The 24,164-nt window shown below is 44.7% G+C and overlaps 1 protein-coding gene across 1 annotated transcript in view; it reads right to left on the bottom strand.

Moving 5' to 3' along the window:
* Nucleotides 1-24,164, bottom strand: part of wdfy3 (WD repeat and FYVE domain containing 3) — a 127,675-nt gene that overhangs the window by 20,287 nt on the left and 83,224 nt on the right. Inside the window, 15 exon segments of the mRNA XM_069169322.1 lie at nucleotides 15-135; nucleotides 1,423-1,571; nucleotides 4,830-4,993; nucleotides 8,909-9,077; nucleotides 13,151-13,381; nucleotides 13,463-13,540; nucleotides 13,632-13,789; nucleotides 14,325-14,507; nucleotides 15,464-15,573; nucleotides 16,132-16,361; nucleotides 18,779-18,939; nucleotides 19,408-19,507; nucleotides 20,614-20,847; nucleotides 21,543-21,722; nucleotides 23,400-23,534. Coding sequence (XP_069025423.1) covers nucleotides 15-135; nucleotides 1,423-1,571; nucleotides 4,830-4,993; nucleotides 8,909-9,077; nucleotides 13,151-13,381; nucleotides 13,463-13,540; nucleotides 13,632-13,789; nucleotides 14,325-14,507; nucleotides 15,464-15,573; nucleotides 16,132-16,361; nucleotides 18,779-18,939; nucleotides 19,408-19,507; nucleotides 20,614-20,847; nucleotides 21,543-21,722; nucleotides 23,400-23,534 — 2,403 coding nt within the window.

Below are 24,164 nucleotides of genomic sequence, written 5' to 3'. Positions count from 1 at the left end.
GGGAGCAGGCCGACCTGCAGCAGGTAGCGTCTCTTGTGAACCTCCTTGATGTCTTCGTAGGCGAAGATGCTGCAGGTTCTCTTCAGCTGGCTCTGACCCTGCCGGGCTCCTCGGGGGATGATGGCTTCGTGCAAACTGTCAGACGACACAGAGATCCACTCAAGAAACATCCACTCAGTTCAACTTTCACTTCAGAAAAAATGTGGTGTTCACAATAACATTCAGATATTACCAACAAATATAAATATTAGAGCAAAGCTACTGCAGTTTAGATGAAACTAAATAAATACATAAATGACACTAATTGCAGAGAAACTACGAACCTGCTTTTAAGTCAGAATGAAATCCAGTTAGACTGAAGGAAAGCTGTGACTACCCAAAGTTTACTGTTGATGAAATGAAATGTTTCAGTCATGCAGGCTGAGAGCTGAAACTAAACTAAAACTAAAGAGGAATTAACACTGAAACACCTGCAGGGAACATTAATGTTATTAATGTTATGTTCATGTTTTCAGGTAACTCGGTTTTCTTCTTTGTTTTTTTTCCACTGAAAAGCAGCTTCGTCCCTCAGATGATAAATGTGTAAAATCTTTGCTGAGTTTCAGGACGCATGCTGCGTCAGCAGCATGACATCATCGCAGCAGCAGTGAGCCCACTGCAGCAGCGTCCACACTGATGATGTCATCCTCCACACAGCCAACAGGCTCCTGAACTCTGAACGGACCTACGAGGTGTCCACACCTCTGTATGAAGGGACGGAGACAGAGCGAGAGACAGAGACAGAGATGGAGACAAAGACGGAGATAAAGACGGAGACAGAGATAGAGATAGAAATAGAGATAGAGATAGAAATAGAGATGAGATGGAAACAGAAATAAAAACAGACAGAGACGTAGACAGAAAGAGAGATAGAGATGAAGACAGAGACAGAGATAGACAGAGATGGAGATGGAGATAGGGACGGGGACAGAGATAGAGACGGAGACAGAAATAAAGACAGATAGATAAAGAGATGGAGACAGAGAGAGACAGAGACAGAAAGGGAGACAGAGAGAGATAGAGACAGAGCGAGAGACAGAGATAGAGACAGAGATAGAGATAAAGATAGAGACAGAGATGTAGACAGAGAGAGACAGAGACAGAGATAGAGACAGAGACTGAGATAAAGACAGAGCGAGAGACAGAGATAGAGATAGAGACGGGGACAGAGACAGAGATGAAGATGGAGATGGAGACATAGATAGAGATAGAGATGGCGATAGAGATAGGGACGGGGACAGAGATGGAGACAGAGATAAAGATAGAGACAGAGACGGAGATAGACAGTGATGGAGATAGGGACGGGGACAGAGATTGAGACAGAGATAGAAACGGGGACAGAGATAGAGACAGAGATAGAGACAGGGCATGGACGGGACCTACTTGGGCGGCAGTGTATCGATGTCCCTGATCTCCCGGGACACGGTCATGGTGTAGCCGTCGATCACGTAGAAGTGCTCCTTCCCAAAGAGCAGCAGCCCCTCGCTGGTGTCCAGACCTTGAACCCGAGCACAGCGGTACATGTGCTGGATCTGGAACCGTGATTGACAGGTGATCAATTTCAGTTTTGAGGAAGAAGAAGAAAGTTCAATTCCTCTGAGCAGAAACCGGCGGCTGCAGGTGAAGTTTGATCTGCAGCAGTGTTCAATTACAGGACACGAAGACGCAAGAAATCAAGTTTAGTGAGAAATACTGCTGCGGCCTGCTGGGTAAATACATGACCTCATCAGGTCCACTAGTCACACAGGTTCATGACCTCATCAGGTCCACTAGTCACACAGGTTCATGACCTCATCAGGTCCACTAGTCACACAGGTTCATGACCTCATCAGGTCCACTAGTCACACAGGTTCATGACCTCATCAGGTCCACTAGTCACACAGGTTCATGACCTCATCAGGTCCACTAGTCACACAGGTTCATGACCTCATCAGGTCCACTAGTCACACAGATTCATGACCTCATCAGGTCCACTAGTCACACAGGTTCATGACCTCATCAGGTCCACTAGTCACACAGGTTCATGACCTCATCAGGTCCACTAGTCACACAGATTCATGACCTCATTAGGTCCACTAGTCACACAGGTTCATAACCTCATCAGGTCCACTAGTCACACAGATTCATGACCTCATCAGGTCCACTAGTCACACAGATTCATGACCTCATTAGGTCCACTAGTCACACAGGTTCATAACCTCATCAGGTCCACTAGTCACACAGATTCATGACCTCATCAGGTCCACTAGTCACACAGGTTCATGACCTCATCAGGTCCACTAGTCACACAGGTTCATGACCTCATCAGGTCCACTAGTCACACAGATTCATGACCTCATCAGGTCCACTAGTCACACAGGTTCATAACCTCATCAGGTCCACTAGTCACACAGATTCATGACCTCATCAGGTCCACTAGTCACACAGGTTCATGACCTCATCAGGTCCACTAGTCACACAGGTTCATGACCTCATCAGGTCCACTAGTCACACAGGTTCATGACCTCATCAGGTCTACTAGTCACACAGGTTCATGACCTCATCAGGTCCACTAGTCACACAGGTTCATGACCTCATCAGGTCCACTAGTCACACAGGTTCATAACCTCATCAGGTCCACTAGTCACACAGATTCATGACCTCATCAGGTCCACTAGTCACACAGGTTCATGACCTCATCAGGTCCACTAGTCACACAGATTCATGACCTCATCAGGTCCACTAGTCACACAGGTTCATGACCTCATCAGGTCCACTAGTCACACAGGTTCATGACCTCATCAGGTCCACTAGTCACACAGGTTCATGACCTCATCAGGTCCACTAGTCACACAGGTTCATGACCTCATTAGGTCCACTAGTCACACAGGTTCATGACCTCATCAGGTCCACTAGTCACACAGGTTCATGACCTCATCAGGTCCACTAGTCACACAGGTTCATGACCTCATCAGGTCCACTAGTCACACAGGTTCATGACCTCATCAGGTCCACTAGTCACACAGGTTCATGACCTCATCAGGTCTACTAGTCACACAGGTTCATGACCTCATTAGGTCCACTAGTCACACAGGTTCATGACCTCATCAGGTCCACTAGTCACACAGGTTCATGACCTCATCAGGTCTACTAGTCACACAGGTTCATGACCTCATCAGGTCCACTAGTCACACAGGTTCATGACCTCATCAGGTCCACTAGTCACACAGGTTCATGACCTCATTAGGTCCACTAGTCACACAGGTTCATGACCTCATCAGGTCTACTAGTCACACAGGTTCATGACCTCATTAGGTCCACTAGTCACACAGGTTCATGACCTCATTAGGTCTACTAGTCACACAGGTTCATGACCTCATCAGGTCCACTAGTCACACAGGTTCATGACCTCATCAGGTCTACTAGTCACACAGGTTCATGACCTCATCAGGTCCACTAGTCACACAGGTTCATGACCTCATCAGGTCCACTAGTCACACAGGTTCATGACCTCATCAGGTCCACTAGTCACACAGGTTCATGACCTCATCAGGTCCACTAGTCACACAGGTTCATGACCTCATCAGGTCTACTAGTCACACAGGTTCATGACCTCATCAGGTCTACTAGTCACACAGGTTCATGACCTCATCAGGTCTACTAGTCACACAGGTTCATGACCTCATCAGGTCTACTAGTCACACAGGTTCATGACCTCCCATGTGACTAACTGTCTGTTAAAAAGCTCTCATTCACTTTCTATGATCCATATGAAGGTTGGCCCTCCATCGTTGAGGGACCAACACCTGCAGATGTCCTGTTGCTTTAAGACGAGGGAGAAGCTGCAGTTTGTAATTTCAAGACAACCGGAAACAAGAACCGTTTTTAATGTCTCTCTGCTGAAGGACCTTTTACACTTGGTGTAATTGCACCATTGTTTATCTGTATATACAGTGGGTACGGAAAGTATTCAGACCCCTTTAAATTTCTCACGTGTTTATTTAATTTAATTTAATTTATCACCATGTGATATTTCAGTTTTTCTTTTTTAATAAATTTGCACAAATTTCTACATTTGTTTTTTTCTGTCAAGATGGGGTGCTGAGTGTACATTAATGAGAAATAAAATGAACTTTTTTGATTTTAGCAAATGGCTGCAATGAAACAAAGAGTGAAAAATTTAAAGGGGTCTGAATACTTTCCGTACCCACTGTATGTCTGTTTATGTTGTATATGTCTGTTTATGTTGTATATGTCTGTTTATGTTGTATATGTCTATTTATGTTGTATATGTCTGTTTATGTTGTATATGTCTGTTTATGTTGTATATGTCTATTTCGGTCTGTTTCTGTGTTTGCACGTTGAGAGAAGTTACAACTGGAGTCCCATTCCTTGTATGTGCAAACACACCTGATTCATTTCTGCTTTCATCTTGTTCAAGGTCCTGTTTAGTCATGGAAATTATTTGCAAAGACAATAATAAAAAGCTGCCCTCCACAGTTTTCCCGACTGAGTTGCACTGATGAGGTTCAGTCTGAAAACAACTTCCACATCAAGTCTGTAATTTAAAGGGTGAAGATTATCAGATCTCGTCCAGGACTGGACATCCAGAACTTTACACGACTGCAATATAAAACAGAAAGCTGCAGAAACTAATGCTGATCAGGTTCTATAAACGTTACAATACAAATTAATCTCCTCCAAAGATAACTATATTGTTGGACTGTAGAAACTCTATTCTTCTTTTAATGACGCAGTGAGTGAGTGAGTGTGTGTGTGTGTGTGTGTGTGTGTGTGTGTCTCCTCCAAACCTTCTCTCCCTCCTCCAGGAGGCGCAGCAGTGACGTGTTGTCGGTCCGCTGCTCCTCTTCAGGACCTCCGGACTCCAACAGCTGCTCCTGGAGCTGCTCCTGACTGTCCTCATCAGCACCGTCCGCCGTGGACCGGGACCGCTTCAGAGGAGCCTTCACCAGGCCTGCAACACGGTAAACACGCTACAACACATGTACAACCAGCACACACTAAACACGCTACAACACATGTACAACCAGCACACACTAAACACGCTACAACACATGTACAACCAGCACACACACTAAACACACTACAACACATGTACAACCAGCACACACTAAACACGCTACAACACATGTACAACCAGCACACACTAAACACGCTACAACACATGTACAACCAGCACACTCACTAAACACGCTACAACACATGTACAACCAGCACACTCACTAAACACGCTACAACACATGTACAACCAGCACACTCACTAAACACGCTACAACACATGTACAACCAGCACACTCACTAAACACGCTACAACACATGTACAACCAGCACACACTAAACACACTACAACACATGTACAACCAGCACACTCACTAAACACGCTACAACACATGTACAACCAGCACACTCACTAAACACGCTACAACACATGTACAACCAGCACACACTAAACACACTACAACACATGTACAACCAGCACACTCACTAAACACACTACAACACATGTACAACCAGCACTCACTAAACACGCTACAACACATGTACAACCAGCACACACTAAACACACTACAACACATGTACAACCAGCACACTCACTAAACACACTACAACACATGTACAACCAGCACACACACTAAACACACTACAACACATGTACAACCAGCACACACTAAACACGCTACAACACATGTACAACCAGCACACACTAAACACGCTACAACACATGTACAACCAGCACACACTAAACACGCTACAACACATGTACAACCAGCACACACTAAACACACTACAACACATGTACAACCAGCACACACTAAACACACTACAACACATGTACAACCAGCACACACTAAACACACTACAACACATGTACAACCAGCACACACTAAACACACTACAACACATGTACAACCAGCACACACTAAACACACTACAACACATGTACAACCAGCACACACTAAACACACTACAACACATGTACAACCAGCACACTCACTAAACACGCTACAACACATGTACAACCAGCACTCACTAAACACGCTACAACACATGTACAACCAGCACACTCACTAAACACGCTACAACACATGTACAACCAGCACACTCACTAAACACACTACAACACATGTACAACCAGCACACTCACTAAACACACTACAACACATGTACAACCAGCACACACTAAACACGCTACAACACATGTACAACCAGCACACACTAAACACGCTACAACACATGTACAACCAGTACACACTAAACACACTACAACACATGTACAACCAGCACACACACTAAACACACTACAACACATGTACAACCAGCACACTCACTAAACACACTACAACACATGTACAACCAGCACACACTAAACACGCTACAACACATGTACAACCAGCACACACTAAACACACTACAACACATGTACAACCAGCACTCACTAAACACACTACAACACATGTACAACCAGCACACACTAAACACACTACAACACATGTACAACCAGCACACACTAAACACACTACAACACATGTACAACCAGCACACTCACTAAACACGCTACAACACATGTACAACCAGCACACTCACTAAACACACTACAACACATGTACAACCAGCACACACTAAACACGCTACAACACATGTACAACCAGCACACACTAAACACGCTACAACACATGTACAACCAGCACACACTAAACACACTACAACACATGTACAACCAGTACACACTAAACACACTACAACACATGTACAACCAGCACACACTAAACACACTACAACACATGTACAACCAGCACACACTAAACACGCTACAACACATGTACAACCAGCACACACTAAACACGCTACAACACATGTACAACCAGCACACACTAAACACACTACAACACATGTACAACCAGTACACACTAAACACACTACAACACATGTACAACCAGCACTCACTAAACACGCTACAACACATGTACAACCAGCACACACTAAACACACTACAACACATGTACAACCAGCACACTCACTAAACACACTACAACACATGTACAACCAGCACACACTAAACACACTACAACACATGTACAACCAGCACACACACTAAACACACTACAACACATGTACAACCAGCACTCACTAAACACACTACAACACATGTACAACCAGCACACACTAAACACACTACAACACATGTACAACCAGCACACACTAAACACACTACAACACATGTACAACCAGCACTCACTAAACACGCTACAACACATGTACAACCAGCACACTCACTAAACACGCTACAACACATGTACAACCAGCACACACTAAACACGCTACAACACATGTACAACCAGCACACACTAAACACGCTACAACACATGTACAACCAGCACACTCACTAAACACACTACAACACATGTACAACCAGCACACTCACTAAACACACTACAACACATGTACAACCAGCACACACTAAACACGCTACAACACATGTACAACCAGCACACACTAAACACGCTACAACACATGTACAACCAGTACACACTAAACACACTACAACACATGTACAACCAGCACACACACTAAACACACTACAACACATGTACAACCAGCACACTCACTAAACACACTACAACACATGTACAACCAGCACACACTAAACACGCTACAACACATGTACAACCAGCACACACTAAACACACTACAACACATGTACAACCAGCACTCACTAAACACACTACAACACATGTACAACCAGCACACACTAAACACACTACAACACATGTACAACCAGCACACACTAAACACACTACAACACATGTACAACCAGCACACTCACTAAACACGCTACAACACATGTACAACCAGCACACTCACTAAACACACTACAACACATGTACAACCAGCACACACTAAACACGCTACAACACATGTACAACCAGCACACACTAAACACGCTACAACACATGTACAACCAGCACACACTAAACACACTACAACACATGTACAACCAGTACACACTAAACACACTACAACACATGTACAACCAGCACACACTAAACACACTACAACACATGTACAACCAGCACACACTAAACACGCTACAACACATGTACAACCAGCACACACTAAACACGCTACAACACATGTACAACCAGCACACACTAAACACACTACAACACATGTACAACCAGTACACACTAAACACACTACAACACATGTACAACCAGCACTCACTAAACACGCTACAACACATGTACAACCAGCACACACTAAACACACTACAACACATGTACAACCAGCACACTCACTAAACACACTACAACACATGTACAACCAGCACACACTAAACACACTACAACACATGTACAACCAGCACTCACTAAACACACTACAACACATGTACAACCAGCACTCACTAAACACGCTACAACACATGTACAACCAGCACACACTAAACACACTACAACACATGTACAACCAGCACACTCACTAAACACACTACAACACATGTACAACCAGCACACACTAAACACACTACAACACATGTACAACCAGCACACACTAAACACACTACAACACATGTACAACCAGCACACACTAAACACACAACAACACATGTACAACCAGCACACACTAAACACACAACAACTACGCTATTTTGTGGGCGGTTCCAGAACACATGGCCCAAAGACGCCGGTTCTGACCCACCGAGTTCACGAAGGATCTATTTCTGTGAATATCGTCGATGTTAGCAGTATACTATCTTGAATTATAGGAGTCCTCGTTTCTCATATATTTGATGAACCTCCTTTATCGTGTTGAAATCAGAAGAACTTTTTCCTTGAAATAACTTCTCCCTTCCTTAGCTCCGCCTCCTCACCTTTGACCCGGGCGATGGTGTCCTCTCCGTGCTCCGGCTCGTGGTGCGCCGTCTCTCCCTCCGTGCTGTGCTCAACAGAGTGCTGATACATGCCGGGGTTCCCGGACAGCAGACGCACGTAGTACTCCTTACTGTCGTAGCTGATGGCCCGCCGGTACCGCAGAGGCTTCTGGGGAGGAGGAGGGGGAGAGGGACGAAGGTGAGGCTGTGCAGCAGTGCATGCTGGGGGACGACTGACTTCACCTCCATGCAGACTAATGCGCAACAGAAGTGGAAGTCTGGGTTAGTTTTGTTAAAGTTTGATTCGTTATGTTCAGACTTTGTTCTCAAAGGATGATTTCTGTATGATTTAAAGATCTGATCCTGGAACTATAAAGTCCCAACAGAAGATCTGTAGAGACAGCGAGTCATTCTCTCCGAATGCAAAACTAAATGTTTATTTTTCTCTTTTATTTGAATTTATTTATTCTGTAATATTTTCTTCCTGCTATCGTAGAAGACAAACATACTGCGAGTCCAAGTTTTAACTGCAATACGAGAAACAAATCGGACTCGCCTGGCAGAAACAGGTTCTATATCAGCCTCCAGCAGAATCAGTGACATCACTACAAGCTGCTGTGACAGCACTGACCCGTCAGCCTATCACAATGTTTCACACGTCTGCAGCGTCATGCAGCCACAGCAGTCAAACCCAGAGCACATCAGGAGGCTACCTGGACACAGTGGAGGAGCCCCGACAGAGCGGAGGGGATGAGGGCCACCGGGGGGGGGGTGGGGGGGGATGAGGGCCACCGGGGGGTGGGGGGCACCGACCTGCTGCCAAGTTATGTTTCAAACCAACAGAACATCTATGCTGGACCTCTGGTTCTGTTTGAAGCATCATTATACAACAAGTAGCTCCACCCCAGAGATCTGATTGGTCAAACCATCATGACATCACACCCTTCCCATCACTAGAAATATCCCTCCACCTCCTCAGTGGGAATATAGAGTTAGAATACAATTTCCTATAATATGTAATATAATGTAGTTTCTACTTGTTATATTTCTATTAAATGACCCATTTGGTGAAGTCGGGTCTCTTTTGGTCCTTTTTGGTCGCTCCGAGCACCCGTACCGTAACACCACGGATAGTCACGCACTTACAATCCTAGAGGAGGCTAGCTGGACCGGTTTGGTTTGAACCTCAGACTGTTTATAAAACAGTTCGTAGCGTCCAGGTCTGTAAAATGGTTCTGATCCAGAAGTGTCTTCAGCTGCAATCCCAGCGAGTGCCACTAGAGGTCGGCTCCAAAAAGCCTCCGGCTCCATAGACTCCCATTCAACTTCTCTCATCAAATCCAAAGTGAATAAAATGTGTCCATCAGTTATCTCGGTGTTGTTAGCTAAAGTCACTCCTTCTTATTAGTTTTCTGGAGGTCCATCTGAAAATAATCCCTCATTCATTAGAAAAGAAGATTCAAGAAGACCTGTTTTGGGGGGCGTGTCTTTCAATCAGATCAGTCAGACCACACAAACAAAACATTTTATATTTTGAGAGTGAATTGCTCCACAATATGAACACATTGACTACATGTTTTATTATTTATCATGTATGTATTAACATGTTGATTGCATGGTTTATTTAGTTGGTAACTTCTTTTTAATCACTATTTTACACTGCAGGGTGTTTTAACATCATTATTGGACTGAGGCGCTAACATGGTTTAAATTCAGCATCATAATGTTGCACACAGACGATGATAGAAAACGTTCATCTCTGATCTCACAGGACGGTCTTTTTCTCTTTAATCTGCTTCTATCTTATGATTTTCTCTGGAAATGTTCAGTTCCTCCTGAACAAAAGATTTATTTCATTTCACGTTGAGCAGACCAACAGCGGTCTGATCCTCCACCACGCTGCTGTTAAACAGGCCTCGTCATCAATGAACCCAGAGAGTTTCATGAGGCTTCCAGGAAGATTTAATTGGGATCAAGAGGAGAAATGTTGAAGGAGGACATCTGCTGCTGCTGAGGCGTCCAGCCAAGAGAACCAAAACCAGAAGCCTCTTATTGAATCTGTCAACCAGCCTGAAACCGCCGCGGAGCAAGTTCAATGATAAATGATGGATCAAGGGTCCGACCGCATCGTTAAAACATCGTGAACGGGACAGAAAAGAGACCTGAGGAGTTTCTTCATGAAGGGTGTGAAACTCTCATGTATTTTTCACATTTATCGTCTCTAATACATTTTTTATTAAAAACGTTTGTATTGTTTGATCTGTTCAGAGTCAAACTAGCAGAACGATGGATTTTAAATCCTCTTCGTGTGATTGATTCATTTTTTCACGAAAGTAAATCAGTCAACTGAACATTAAAATTAAAAAAAAAAGTTGTTTTCATGTGTTGCAGTTAGCAGACGAGCTAACGGAGCTACGTGTGTCACCGGCTGATGATGTCACCGTTCCTGTGACGAGCTCCATCAATACTCTGTAGGGAGGGTGTTCAAGTTAAAGACACAATGGAGGAAATATTCATAAAGGTCTCTGTGTTTTATTCAGAATACTCTTCTATTATGGGATGTTTTAACGGTGAACATCTGGTCCTTCCTTTATGTGCTTTAACCCTTTGAACCCTGTTGGCTGTTTTCAGGGTGATTTCACCTTTCAGCTCATATCTCGGTCATTGTTGAGGTTAAACATTCATGTTGTATCTTGTTTTTTTCAGGACAGTCTGGACTTTCCAAATCTTTCATCATTTCATTTGATAATACTTTAAGATTTCTAATATGAGAAATTTATATAAAGGAAATAAATGATTTCATCTCATGAAATTGTAATGTTTTGATGTATCTCACCATAAAATATAGTCAGTAGAGAGATATCTGTTAATAGTTGTGTAGAATCGGTTAATATCTGAACCATGTTTGTGGGACACTGCATGACTCAGCAGTTTGAAGAAATATGAGCTGAGTTCCTGACGGAAAATAAATGTCCTGAATGAGTCCGGGGGGCCCAAACAGGGACTCCCAGTCAGGACATCCGGCCCTGTGATGTGCTGATGACTCAGCTGTAGTGGAGGACCACTCACACTTTATTATTATTATTGTTGTTTACGAAGGGGGATGTGATGTCGGCTCTCTGTTGGAGACCGTTCGGAGGTCAGCTGTGATTTAAAAACCGGATTATCTGAAAACTCGTACAGAGAAACAACGGTTATCATCAGAACGAGTTTAATAGGACAGTTTTTATTCTGATATCTCTCATCGCTGTCTGTTACTAACATCTGTTTTTAATGTCTAATAAGATTGTTGGAGTCACACAAACACTGAACATTTTTCAGTTTTTAACCTTTTTACTAAAATGACAGAATGTAAATGAAGGAGAAGTTAAATCTAATGAGCAGTTGGTGAAACAGAGATAATAAAAATAAGTATAAAATGAAACCCCTGTTCTCGTTCCCTGTTTATCACCAACGATGTTCCTGCTGACTCTGAGAGCATCTCTCCCCAGTGTCCTTCACGTTAGATATGAATCCAGACTGCAGTGGTTTTTAAAGTGCTTTAATCTGTAAAGCAGTTTGTACGGGGACAAATCGGAAGTTATAATATTTGGTGCAAAAGCCCAGAGACATTTTAAGCCTTGACAACAAGGACCCAGTCAGAAACCTTCAATTTATCCTGGACTGTGACTTCGGCGTTGAGACCCACATTAGAAACACAACAAAAATATAATTTTATCACCTTAGAAATATGATTAAAATCAGGCTTTTATCACCTCCAGGCTCAACTACTGCGACGTCCTCCTGTTTGGTCTTCACAAATAAATCAACCAGCCGCCTCCAACGTGTCCAACGTGTCCAGCAGCTCCAGTGCAGACTGAGACCAAACAGAGAGGACATGTTTGGCCTGTTTTAGAGGCTGATGTGGTCGCCCGTCACTTTAAGTGTTTTTTAAGATTCTTTTGCTGTTTTTTAAATCGCTGCACCGACTGGTCTCAGACCTGTTTTAAAGACATGAGGCCAACAGATCCCTCAGATCCTCCACGGCTGGTTATAACCCCAATCTCCACTACAACCTACAGGGGGAGCCACTGAGGTCCTGTGGACATTTTTAAAAGAAAACTTATCCTTCTAACTTGGCTTCTAATTGAGGCTTTTCTCTTGTTTTCATTGTCTCTTAAGGTTCTTTTTCTTGCCCTGTGAAGCTCTTTGTGATGCATCGCTGTATGAAAGGTGAGTAAATAAGTGAGCTGAGCTGAGTACCTGAGCCGGGTTGGTGCTGCTCTCCATCTCGGGGATGTACGGGTAGTGGATGTAGAACATGTCGTTGCGGACCATCTTCTTCCTCATCCTGCAGGGCCCCTCCGTCATCTCCAGCACGAACTTGTCCAGGTGGGAGCCGATGGGCGGCCCCCAGAGGCCCCGCTCCCGCAGCAGCTCGTACTCGATGGACGCCCACTCCTCCGTCACGTACTTCAGGGCGTTCTGCTGCCGCTGCAGGAGGAAGACACGGAGACCATTCATTAATAAATACATGAATAAATAAACAGCGGGCTGTGAGTGATGATGTCATACCTCCTGGTGTTCTTTGTACTGCATGGCCACCAGGTCCCGAACCACCGCGATGTGAGTGAACATCCACTGGAAGGTCTCCTGTTGGCCACAAACAGGACGGTGATGACACAGCTGACTGACGGCCTAGGCGTGTGTGTGTGTGTGTGTGTGTGTGTGTGTGTGTGTGTACCTGAGCAGACAGGCTGTTCTTGTTCAGGCTGTTCTCCTTCTTGTTGCGGCGGACTCCCGTCAGCTTGGAGAGGCCGAAGCCGCTGCTGACCCGGGACAGTTTGGACTGAGTTGCTGGAGCCACCGCTTCACCACGACTGATGCACTTCTTCTCATGGACTGAACGAACAGAAGAGGAAACATCACTTATTTACCATGAAGCCATCCTTCCTCTTTCCTCCTTCATCCTGACAGTCCTGATTAGTGAAGCTGCTGTAGGATGTTCTACGGTTTTGGTTTGAAGCATCTGCTTCCTTCTGCCTCCAGGCTGCACTGAAGGAGAACTGCATTCAGACTGTGGAGCTCCAAGAACTTTTAACAGAAGTGTATCTTTTTGGATAAAATCTTCCTTTTAAACAGGATATTTCACAAAGCTCACTGATTGTATTTAAACTCAGGAAACACTCCTTCACTTCTTTTCTGGGCCACATTCTGCAGATTTGTAGAAAATGTTCAACGATATCAGTTCAGCTGCTGGACTCTGGTTCAGTTAAAGCTTCAGCAGGTGTCTGGGAGCAGGTTGCTTTTTATTTCCTCTGAAAACAACAGGAGGAGCTTCCAAATAGCTGACCTACTGACATCAGCCACAAAGAGGGACACCACAGATCCAAAACCAGAACCCTGAGGACCCCCCGCCCCCGCCCGTCCCCCTTACCCAGGTGGTTCTGCCAGCTCTTCAGGGCCGGCTCCTCCAGAGCAGGACGGGCCGTGGCAATATCCACGTGTCCTCTGTCGTTGCAGGGCAGAGACACTTTAAAGATGTCCTCCAGCATCTGACGCTTGCTGTGCATCAGCTCGGTCCACACGCGGTTCACCGCCTTCAGCAGCAGCTGGCGTCCTGCAGAGGAGGAACGGGGTTCATCATCACCAACCGGGTTCATTCATCACCAACCAGGTTCATTCATCATCACCAAACGGGTTCATCATCACCAACCGGGTTCATTCATCACCAACCAGGTTCATTCATCATCACCAAACGGGTTCATCATCACCAACCGGGTTCATTCATCATCACCAACCGGGTTCATTCATCATCACCAAACGGGTTCATCATCACCAACCGGGTTCATTCATCACCAACCGGGTTCATTCATCACCAACCGGGTTCATTCATCACCAACCGGGTTCATTCATCACCAACCGGGTTCTTCATCACCAACCGGGTTCATTCATCACCAACCGGGTTCATTCATCATCACCAAACGGGTTCATCATCACCAACCGGGTTCATTCATCATCACCAAACGGGTTCATCATCACCAACCGGGTTCTTCATCACCAACCGGGTTCATTCATCACCAACCGGGTTCATTCATCACCAACTGGGTTCATTCATCACCAACCGGGTTCTTCATCACCAACCGGGTTCTTCATCATCAACCGGGTTCATTCATCACCAACCGGGTTCTTCATCATCAACCGGGTTCTTCATCACCAACCGGGTTCATTCATCACCAACCGGGTTCATTCATCACCAACCGGGTTCATTCATCATCAACAACACAGGCTGCTTTAATGTTTGGAAGTCAAATTAAAGCTTCCTGATTGGCCCTCAGTGTTTAACTCCAGCAGCTCTCTGTGATCACATGATGCCTGAGTCTGTTTAATCCATCAACTTCTCACCATTACACAGAAAATATCTCCTCAAGTCCAACGGTTTGTTTAGAATAACTCATCAATCCAAATATAATTCATAGAAAATTATTCTCCTCCGGAACTGGAAGACGTCAGTATTTCTACTTGTTTTTATTATTTCCTTCTGAGGATATATTTCGTGTTTTCAGCTGGTCTCACCCTCGCTGACGTCTTGGCTGTGTGGTGCGTCGGCGTCGTTCTCGGTGGGCATCATGACGTGCCAGGTGGTCATCCTGGCCTCCGCCTCCAGCCCGAAGCCCTCCACGCTGCTGCAGACACACAAACACACACTCAGTCCCGCTGCGAGGAGAGCTGCGAGGACGTCACAGGGACACGTCCACCGCGTCTCCTCTCCGTCCTCGTGCAGCGTGTCCTGATAAAGCATATTGTCTCCTCAGCGTGAAATAAGCTCCGCCTCCCTCCACCTGCTGTAAATCTGGAAACTGTCACCGCTCCTCCACACAGGCACCAAAAAACAATGTACAACACGACCCGACCCGACAGCAGGAGATCAGGAGCCAGGAGGTGCGTGGCCTTTAGAGTCTGAGCTGTACACACATTCCTGAGAGAATAATCTCAGCAAGTCCAACGGGCAAAGAACACGCAACAAACACGCAACAGACACAGACAACATACAATTAGAACAGGATAAATCATGGTGGCCTTTCTGTTCATGAAAAACACACTGCAGCTAAAAGGCTGACTGGACACCAGCTGCTGATTAAAGGAGGCGGAGCCTCATCAGCATCACGATAACCGAGACATTCAGGAAGTCTGATGATAATAAAACGATAAATCATCTGCTGACAGGTTTCATGCTTCTTTACCTCCCGCTGTGCAGGCAGATGAAGCAGTGAGCCAGACAGGCCACGAAGTCCTGGTCGTGGTTCCCCGGTCCGAGAACCAGGTTCCGGTTGACGGTCAGAACCCGCAGGGCGTCCAGCAGCGCCACCTGCTGGGCCACCGTCTTATGAGGTCGACACAGCTGATACAGAACCGTCCGGTTCAGACAGTGATAGATGGTGTCCAGAGAGAGACCCTGGGAACGACGCTTAGACTGGAGGAGGAGGAGGGGGAGGGGGAAGAAGACGGGGAGGGGAAAGGGGAGGAAGAGGGAGAGAAGGAGGAGGAGGAGAAAGAGGAGGAGGAAGAAGAGGGGGAGGGGAAAGGGGAGGAAGAGGGAGAGAAGGAGGAGGAGGAGAAGGAGAAGGAGGAGGAGGAAGAGGGGGAGAAGGAGGAGGAGGAGGAAGAGAGTGATGAGGAAGAGGTGGGGAGGAGGAGGAGGAGGAAGAGGGGGAGAAGGAGGAGGAGGAGGAAGATGGGTGGAGGAGGAGGGAAAAAGGAAACGGGAGAAAGTTGAGAACCAGGAGTGAATTGAGGAGAACAGTTTTGGTTCTTCTGAGTTCTGCTTCACGTTGTTCTTTTGTTCTTTTGCTGCGTCGTGGATCTAAAACGTAAATTAAGCTGCTCTGGAAATATTTCAGCAGAAAGAAGATTTGTTTGAGTAACCGGAGCTGAACGGAGCTCAGACACCGGAGGGTTGTGAACGCAGCTTCACGTCTCTCAGACCAGCTCCTGGTCAACGTCTGGTCGGGACATCAGGAGGCGGAGTCAGACAGCACAGGATGACTCAGCGAGTTTGGAACCTGCTTCAGGACCTCCAGAGGAAACACATCTGGAAGAATAAACAGGATCCTTCCCAACCAGCCTGAGGCAACGTTCAGGACTCTGAAATAAATCTGCTGCTGCATGGTTTTATGAAACCAAGAGCACTTTTCTGAGTGGAAACGCAAAGATGTTTTTTAATTTTTGAATGCAGCACTTTGTTCAGTTGTTTCTTATCAGACTGAAGCGGGTGTTTTTACAGTCGCCTCAAATGATTTAGGAAATCTTAAATTCATAATTCCTCCTGCATTCCTCAGAATTATGGTCGTCTGACCTTTTAATCACAGATATTTTCAAGAATTACAGCTTGAAAAATTTATTTCAGAGAATATATATACACACACACAGTAAGTAAACAGCCCCTACAGTGGCAAGTCAATAATGTCTATTTTTATTTCTTTAATTGAATAAAGTCAACAAGAGAATTCAGTTATTTTCAATATCCGACTTTGGTCACAACACGTTCCTGCAAATGTTTCACAATAAAAGCCTTTTTAAGAAATGAGGGTTTCTGTCTAATGAGGTGCTAGAGGGCTTTTAATTTGAAATAATTTGAGTTTATGTTACCGCATAATATAACAGTAACTTTGAAAGCACAAATGTCAGCAGATCACATTAAATTAATAAATCTCAACTTTCATTTTAACAAACTTGATCATTCATTTTGTTCTTATTGGCTCTTGAATAACAGATATAAAAATAGATCTTCAAACACTAAAAACATTTACGCCAAATTAACTTCAAAAATGAAAACAAATCCACACTTGCCCTCCCTGACTGACTGACTGACTGACTGACTGGATGTATGGCTGGATGGATGGATGGAGATGGATAGATGGATGGATGGATGGATGGATGGATGGATGGATGGAGATGGATAGATGGATGGATGGATGGATGGATGGATGGATGGATGGAAGATGGATGGATGGATGGATGGATGGATGGATGGATGGAGATGGATATGGATGGATGGATGGATGGATGGATGGATGGATGGATGGAGATGGATATGGATGGATGGATGGATGGATGGAAGATGGATATGGATGGATGGATGGATGGAGATGGATATGGATGGATGGATAGATGGATGGATGGATGGATGGATGGATGGATGGATGGATGGATGGATGGATGGATGGAGATGGATATGGATGGATGGATGGATGGATGGATGGATGGATGGATGGATGGATGGAGATGGATAGATGGATGGATGGATGGATGGATGGATGGATGGAAGATGGATGGATGGATGGATGGATGGATGGAGATGGATATGGATGGATGGATAGATGGATGGATGGATGGATGGATGGATGGAGATGGATGGATGGATGGATGGATGGATGGATGGATGGATGGATGGATGGAAGATGGATGGATGGATGGATGGAGATGGATATGGATGGGTGGATAGATGGATGGATGGATGGATGGATGGATGGATGGATGGATGGCCTTCAGAGGTGGAGACGTGGACCTCAGTGATCCTGCAGTCAGAAGCTGTGATCTCTTTAATCCTGCGTGTTGTTTGGTTGCATTAACTGAAACTTTGCAGACCATTATTACACCTCCGGAGACATTATGTAGGAATGTTCTGGACCATCTAGAGACATTATGTAGGAATGTTCTGGACCATCTGGAGACATTATGTAGGAATGTTCTGGACCATCTAGAGACATTATGTAGGAATGTTCTGGACCATCTAGAGACATTATGTAGGAATGTTCTGGACCATCTGGAGACATTATGTAGGAATGTTCTGGACCATCCGGAGACCCGGGTCAGACGGAGGTCACGTACCTGTCCGATGAGCTGCACGATGAAATCCACTACCAGCTTGGAGTCCTTGTTGAACATGCCCTGCCACAACTTGTCCACCACCCGCTGGGTGAAGTAGAAGACGTTGTTGACCAGGATCTGGTAGCTGCCGCCACTGCTGAGGGGCAGGGAGGCGTCTTCACCTGGAGGAGAAGGAGGAGGAGGAGGAATCCACCTTCATCATCAACGTACTCGTCAGTTTTACATTATGTCATCACACGAATACACAGAACTGAGAGAAAATGAGCTTCATTAGATGTTATTGTGCGACAGATGATAAATAAAAAGCTGAAATATGTTTTTTAACTGACGACAAAGTGCAGAAAATAATCACACTTTTAACATTTGGTAGGGTCTTAGCATTTTTAAGAATATAGTCAAAATATAACAAAAGCAGTCACGGAGAAAACTGGCAGATCTCTGGGCTGCAGACAGATCTGCTGACTCATCAGAACATGAAATCAGTTGAACTGTCCTGCAGGTTTATTGGCCTTCAGGAACCAGTTAGATCCTGTTCACCAGGAGATGTGTGTTTAATGTGAAAACCTGGTGGAAACAAACAAACTCCAGCTCTGCCGGACCGGTTCTGTACAAGGTTCTGTGGTTCTGACCTAGCAGGACATCCGCAGCCAGAAGATGCTCCATGACGCTGTCCAGGATGTTGGACTGAAACTCCTTCTGCTGAGTCCTGGTGGAGCGCTCCGGGGAGGCCTGAAAAAACAAACAAACAAACAGAGTCAGGTAACAATAATGAAGGTTCCTCCTCATCTAAAATATTAATGACTGGTCTTTAATAAAAAAAAAGTATCATTAATCCGTTTGTTTGATTGTTGTGATCAAAAATATTTGATTTTGCAGCAGATTTTCTCAAAAAATGTCGAGTTTCAAGTGAGTTTTTTTGCAGTCAAATTGCAGGAATTAGTTGAGAAAGAAGTGTGATTATTTTTTAATCACCTCCTAATAAAGGAATAAATCTGTAATCACTTCCTGTGATAATGATCCTGCTGCACATCAGAAATATTTGAGTTCTGATCTTCTCTTATGTATTTATTGAACTTGGAGAACCGTGGAGATCAAAGCTCCTAAAAGCTCCTGAAAGGTCTTAAAAGCTTCTAAAAGGTCCTAAAAGGTCCTAAAAGCTGCGTATGTTTCCAGAACAGAGCGTCTGTGACTGGAATATAGAAACAAGGACGACATCAGCTGTCAAAATAAGAGCTTTAGATGCTGTTTAATTCATGTTCATTCAACACATAGACCTGCTGGATGAAACAAACAAAGAGACGTCTCTGACAACTGGACGTGTGGAGAAAACTCATTTAACATCCAGTAATATGGAATCACTTCCTCTGATCACAAACATTTAATCACATCATTTTAATGTGAAGAACACATTTCCCACAAACCCCGTCACTTCCTGTTTCTCCTCTTGTTCCGCTTGAGTTTTATTTGGTGATGAAAACAGGATCAGTGACTTTCTGAGTTATTTTTGTTCAGAAAGTGAGTTTTGTTTGAAAAGATTTACTTTATGATGTTAATACTCAAAGATTCTGATGACAAAGTTTTTTTGCAGAAGAATTTAGGGAATTTAAAAAAAAATGACAAGCTCCTGCAAATATTGTGAAGTTTTCTTGAATTTGACTTAATTACTGCAATCGGATGGACTGATGAACAGAAGTAACCGCAGCTGATACAGAAATACACATTTGATCTGCGAGTTAAACTGAGTAATAATCAGCTCATCAGCGTCCTGCAGCTGAGATGTCTTCCTTTGGTTTGGACCGGTTGGTCCCGGTCAGCGTGTCGACGAGCGTCCTCACCTCCAGCAGCAGGTCGATGATGGGTGTCTGCTTGCTGGCCGGCGTCATGCAGAGGTTGTCCATGATCAGAACCCTCATGAAGTCGAACACGTACTTCTTGGCCGGGTGGTTGGTCAGAGACGTCTTGGAGCCCACGTTGCAGTACTCCGACTGGCTGCGGTTCATCCCAGAGTCCCCCGCAAAGGCCTTGAACTCCTCGATGGGAGACCCCGCTTCGTCGTCCAAGTCACTGACCTGCAGGTCACCAGGAGGGACATTAATATCATTCATCATCAGGAGGTGCACTAAAAACTACTGCAGTCCTCCAGGAACTCAGCAAAATATGAAAAATCACTTCATTTAATTTCTGTCCCCCAATAACCATAAAACAGGAATTCAGGGACGCGAACACTGTTAAACTCTCAAAAACACACTATTTACACTGGATTTCCGTTGATTTCTCTTTTATTAATTCACCATTTTGTATTTTTGTTGTATTTTACCATTATAATTTATTAACTGTTGCATATTGTGTTTTAAAAGTATATAAAGCACTTTGTAACTTATTTTTGAGAAGCAGTATAGAATTAAAGATATTATTATTATTACTATTATTATTATTATTGCAGTGGAGCCTTGTTTTAAAGTTATGACGTAGATATAGTTTAATCAGATGAACAGACGAGTCTTTCATTCGTGGTTAAAGCTGCTCAGGAAGTTTCAGTCTTCGCTGCCCGATGAGAGGAAGCTGTAATAAACAGGATCTGCTGAGGGTCACTGATCCATACTTGTGATTAGTGGATCAACTGATGACATTTTCTGCTTGAAGCTGAGAGCTCAGAACAAAAACTCTGAAAAGGAGATGAGAGTGTTGAGACATGAGATCAGTGCAGCAGGTGAAGCTCTGACAGCTCGGGATTCAGATTTCAGTGAAACCCGGACAGACTCACCATCTCGGAGTAGGGCCGGATGTTGAAGGGGAAGACGGAGGCCGCCAGGGCGCAGAGGAACTCGGCGCTGTGCCACATCGGCGCCAGGTCGGGCACGTTGTGGTACAGGTACCGGAAGAACTGCATGAGGGTGACGGGGTACTCCCTGAGCCACGAGCCCTCCTCCTCCGACTGCCATGGCTGGAGGGACAAAGACAGCTGAGACATCGGCAGTCTGTCGGTTCACATCTCAGACTGGTTCTCAAACTCCTGCAGCAGCAGTCGGTGCCAGACATGAACTCCACTGTAAACTAAACATCTGGAGCATGAACTCTACTCTACATTACAAATCGTTACATTACATTTCATTTATCTGACTCTTTTATCCAAAGACTTACAATCAGTTCATTTCAACCATGAGGGTTCAAAACCAGAACAACAAGAATCAAGAAAATATAATTATCTTCCAGAAAGCCAAACTACAAAGTTCTATCAGTAAGTTCTATTTTAAGATACTAAAGTTCTACTGTTCAAGGTAAAGGAGGAAGAGGAGGAGGAGGAGGAAGAGGAGGAGGTGTGTTTTTAGTTTGTGGTGGAAGATGTTCAGAGTTTCTGCTTCCTGATGTTGGTGGGGAGCTCATTCTACCATTTAGGAGTCAGGACAGCAAACAGTCCTGGTTTAGTAGAGTGTTTAACTCAGTGAGGAGCAACAAGCTGATTGGTAGAAACAGTGGAGGGAGGGGCTGGGATGTAGGGTTGGACCATGTCCTGGATGTAGAGAACCTGGACCAGAACCTAGACCAGAACCTAGACCAGAACCTGGACCAGAGCCTGGACCAGAGCCTGGACCAGAGCCTGGACCAGAGCCTGGACCAGAGCCTGCACCTCCTTCTGAGTGAGAAGAGGACGTATTCTCCTGATGTTGTGCAGCATGTATCTACAGGAACGTGTTGTTGCAGTGATGTTGGCAGTAAGAGAGAGTTGACTGTCGAGTGTCTCTGAGGTTCTTATCAGTCAGGGTCGGGATAACAGAGTTGTTGAAGGTAGTAGTCAGGTCGAGGGTGGGAGAGTCTTTCTCTGGAAGGAAGAGCAGGTCGGTCTTGTGGAGGTTGATTTCCAGGTGGTGTGAGGACATCCACTGAGAGATGTCAGTCAGACAGACAGAGATTCATGCTGCTACCTGTGTTTCAGATTCTAAACTAAACATCTGGAACACAGTCTCCCTCTGCCCTCAGAAAAGAGAAGCAGGTTAAAAATAAAGCTGTTTTTTTTCAATTTGTCAAATACTTCGCTCCATAATTTGTTATAAAAAATACACATAACAAATGAGAAAGAAAAGATACGACCCGATTAAACAATATTTTGGCATCACTTTTTTGGGGGCGGAAATGAGTTAAATTGCATACTGATTAAATATTCTGACACTAATTGGTTCTCTTGGCGAATTTTTAAGGAAAAAAACCACCACATCATGTAGGATCTATGAATCAACATTCCTGAGAAACTGCAGCAGCATTATTTCAAATGGGAATTCTTAATGACAGTATTTGACCTGCAGCCCCAACATCAGAGTGAAATGAAACTGAAACTGAGTTTCTGACCAACAGCTCAGATGACGCTCTGACAGTTTCAGATTGGATTAATGAACACAACCATAACTATCAGCTGCTTTGTGGTTACTGTGAATAGTTAATCGTTGGTGTAGTTGACTCAGTGTGGACACTTGCGGTCAGAAAAACAAGAGTGAAGGTTCACTACACTTTAGAACGTTTATTAATTTGTATTTATTATCAGCTGTGTGTGTGTGTGTGTGTGTGTATGTGTGTGTGTGTGTGTGTGTGGTGTTTTGTCCCAGTGCAGGTGGACAGGGCTTCTCACCAGGTTGAGCATGCTGCGCAGCATGGCCAGCAGCAGGAAGGCCGCCTCGGTGCACACGCTGTGGATGGAACCCACCACCGTCCCGCTGGAGGCCGGCAGGCCGAAGATGAAGGTCCAGATGGAGTCCAGGTCAAACTGAGAGGACAGACACACACACTGGGGTCACACACACTACACACTACACACACACACACACTACACACACACACACACACACACACACACACACACACACACACACACACACTACACACACGGCCCCTGGCGTCTCATATCTGCACGCTTGCTGTGTAAATCAAAGTGTCTGTGATGCATGTTTGGATAACGGTCCACCTGTGACATTTTCACACGTATGAACTGTGAACATGTCAACAAACCAGAGACTGTGGAGTTTATTTTCTAACTTGATTTGGAGCGTATGTGCATGTACAACACGTTTCTAAAACCGTTGGGACGCTGTGTAAAACGGAAATAAAAACAGAATGCAGTGATTTGCAAATCACATAAATCAATATTTAATTGTCAATAGACCAAAGACAACATATCAAATGTTGAAACTGAGAAATTTTATTGTTTTGTGAAAAATGTTTCTCTCTTTGAATTTGATGGCAGCAACATGTTTACCACTGTGTTTCATCAACACTGATAACAAGCTGGATGGTCCCTCTCCTCTTTAACCTGGAGGATGCAGCGTCCATGATTTCCAAACAGAATCTCAGATTGTGATCCATCAGACCTCAGGACAGTTGTCCACTTCACCTCAGT

This window comes from Embiotoca jacksoni, unplaced genomic scaffold (genome assembly GCF_022577435.1).
Source record: "Embiotoca jacksoni isolate LCO1_2020_lvr unplaced genomic scaffold, fEmbJac1.0.p SCAF_44, whole genome shotgun sequence".
Lineage (NCBI taxonomy): Eukaryota > Metazoa > Chordata > Actinopteri > Embiotocidae > Embiotoca > Embiotoca jacksoni.
The sequence above is the reverse complement of the archived record's forward strand: the minus strand, read 5'-3'. Positions and strand labels throughout refer to the sequence as shown.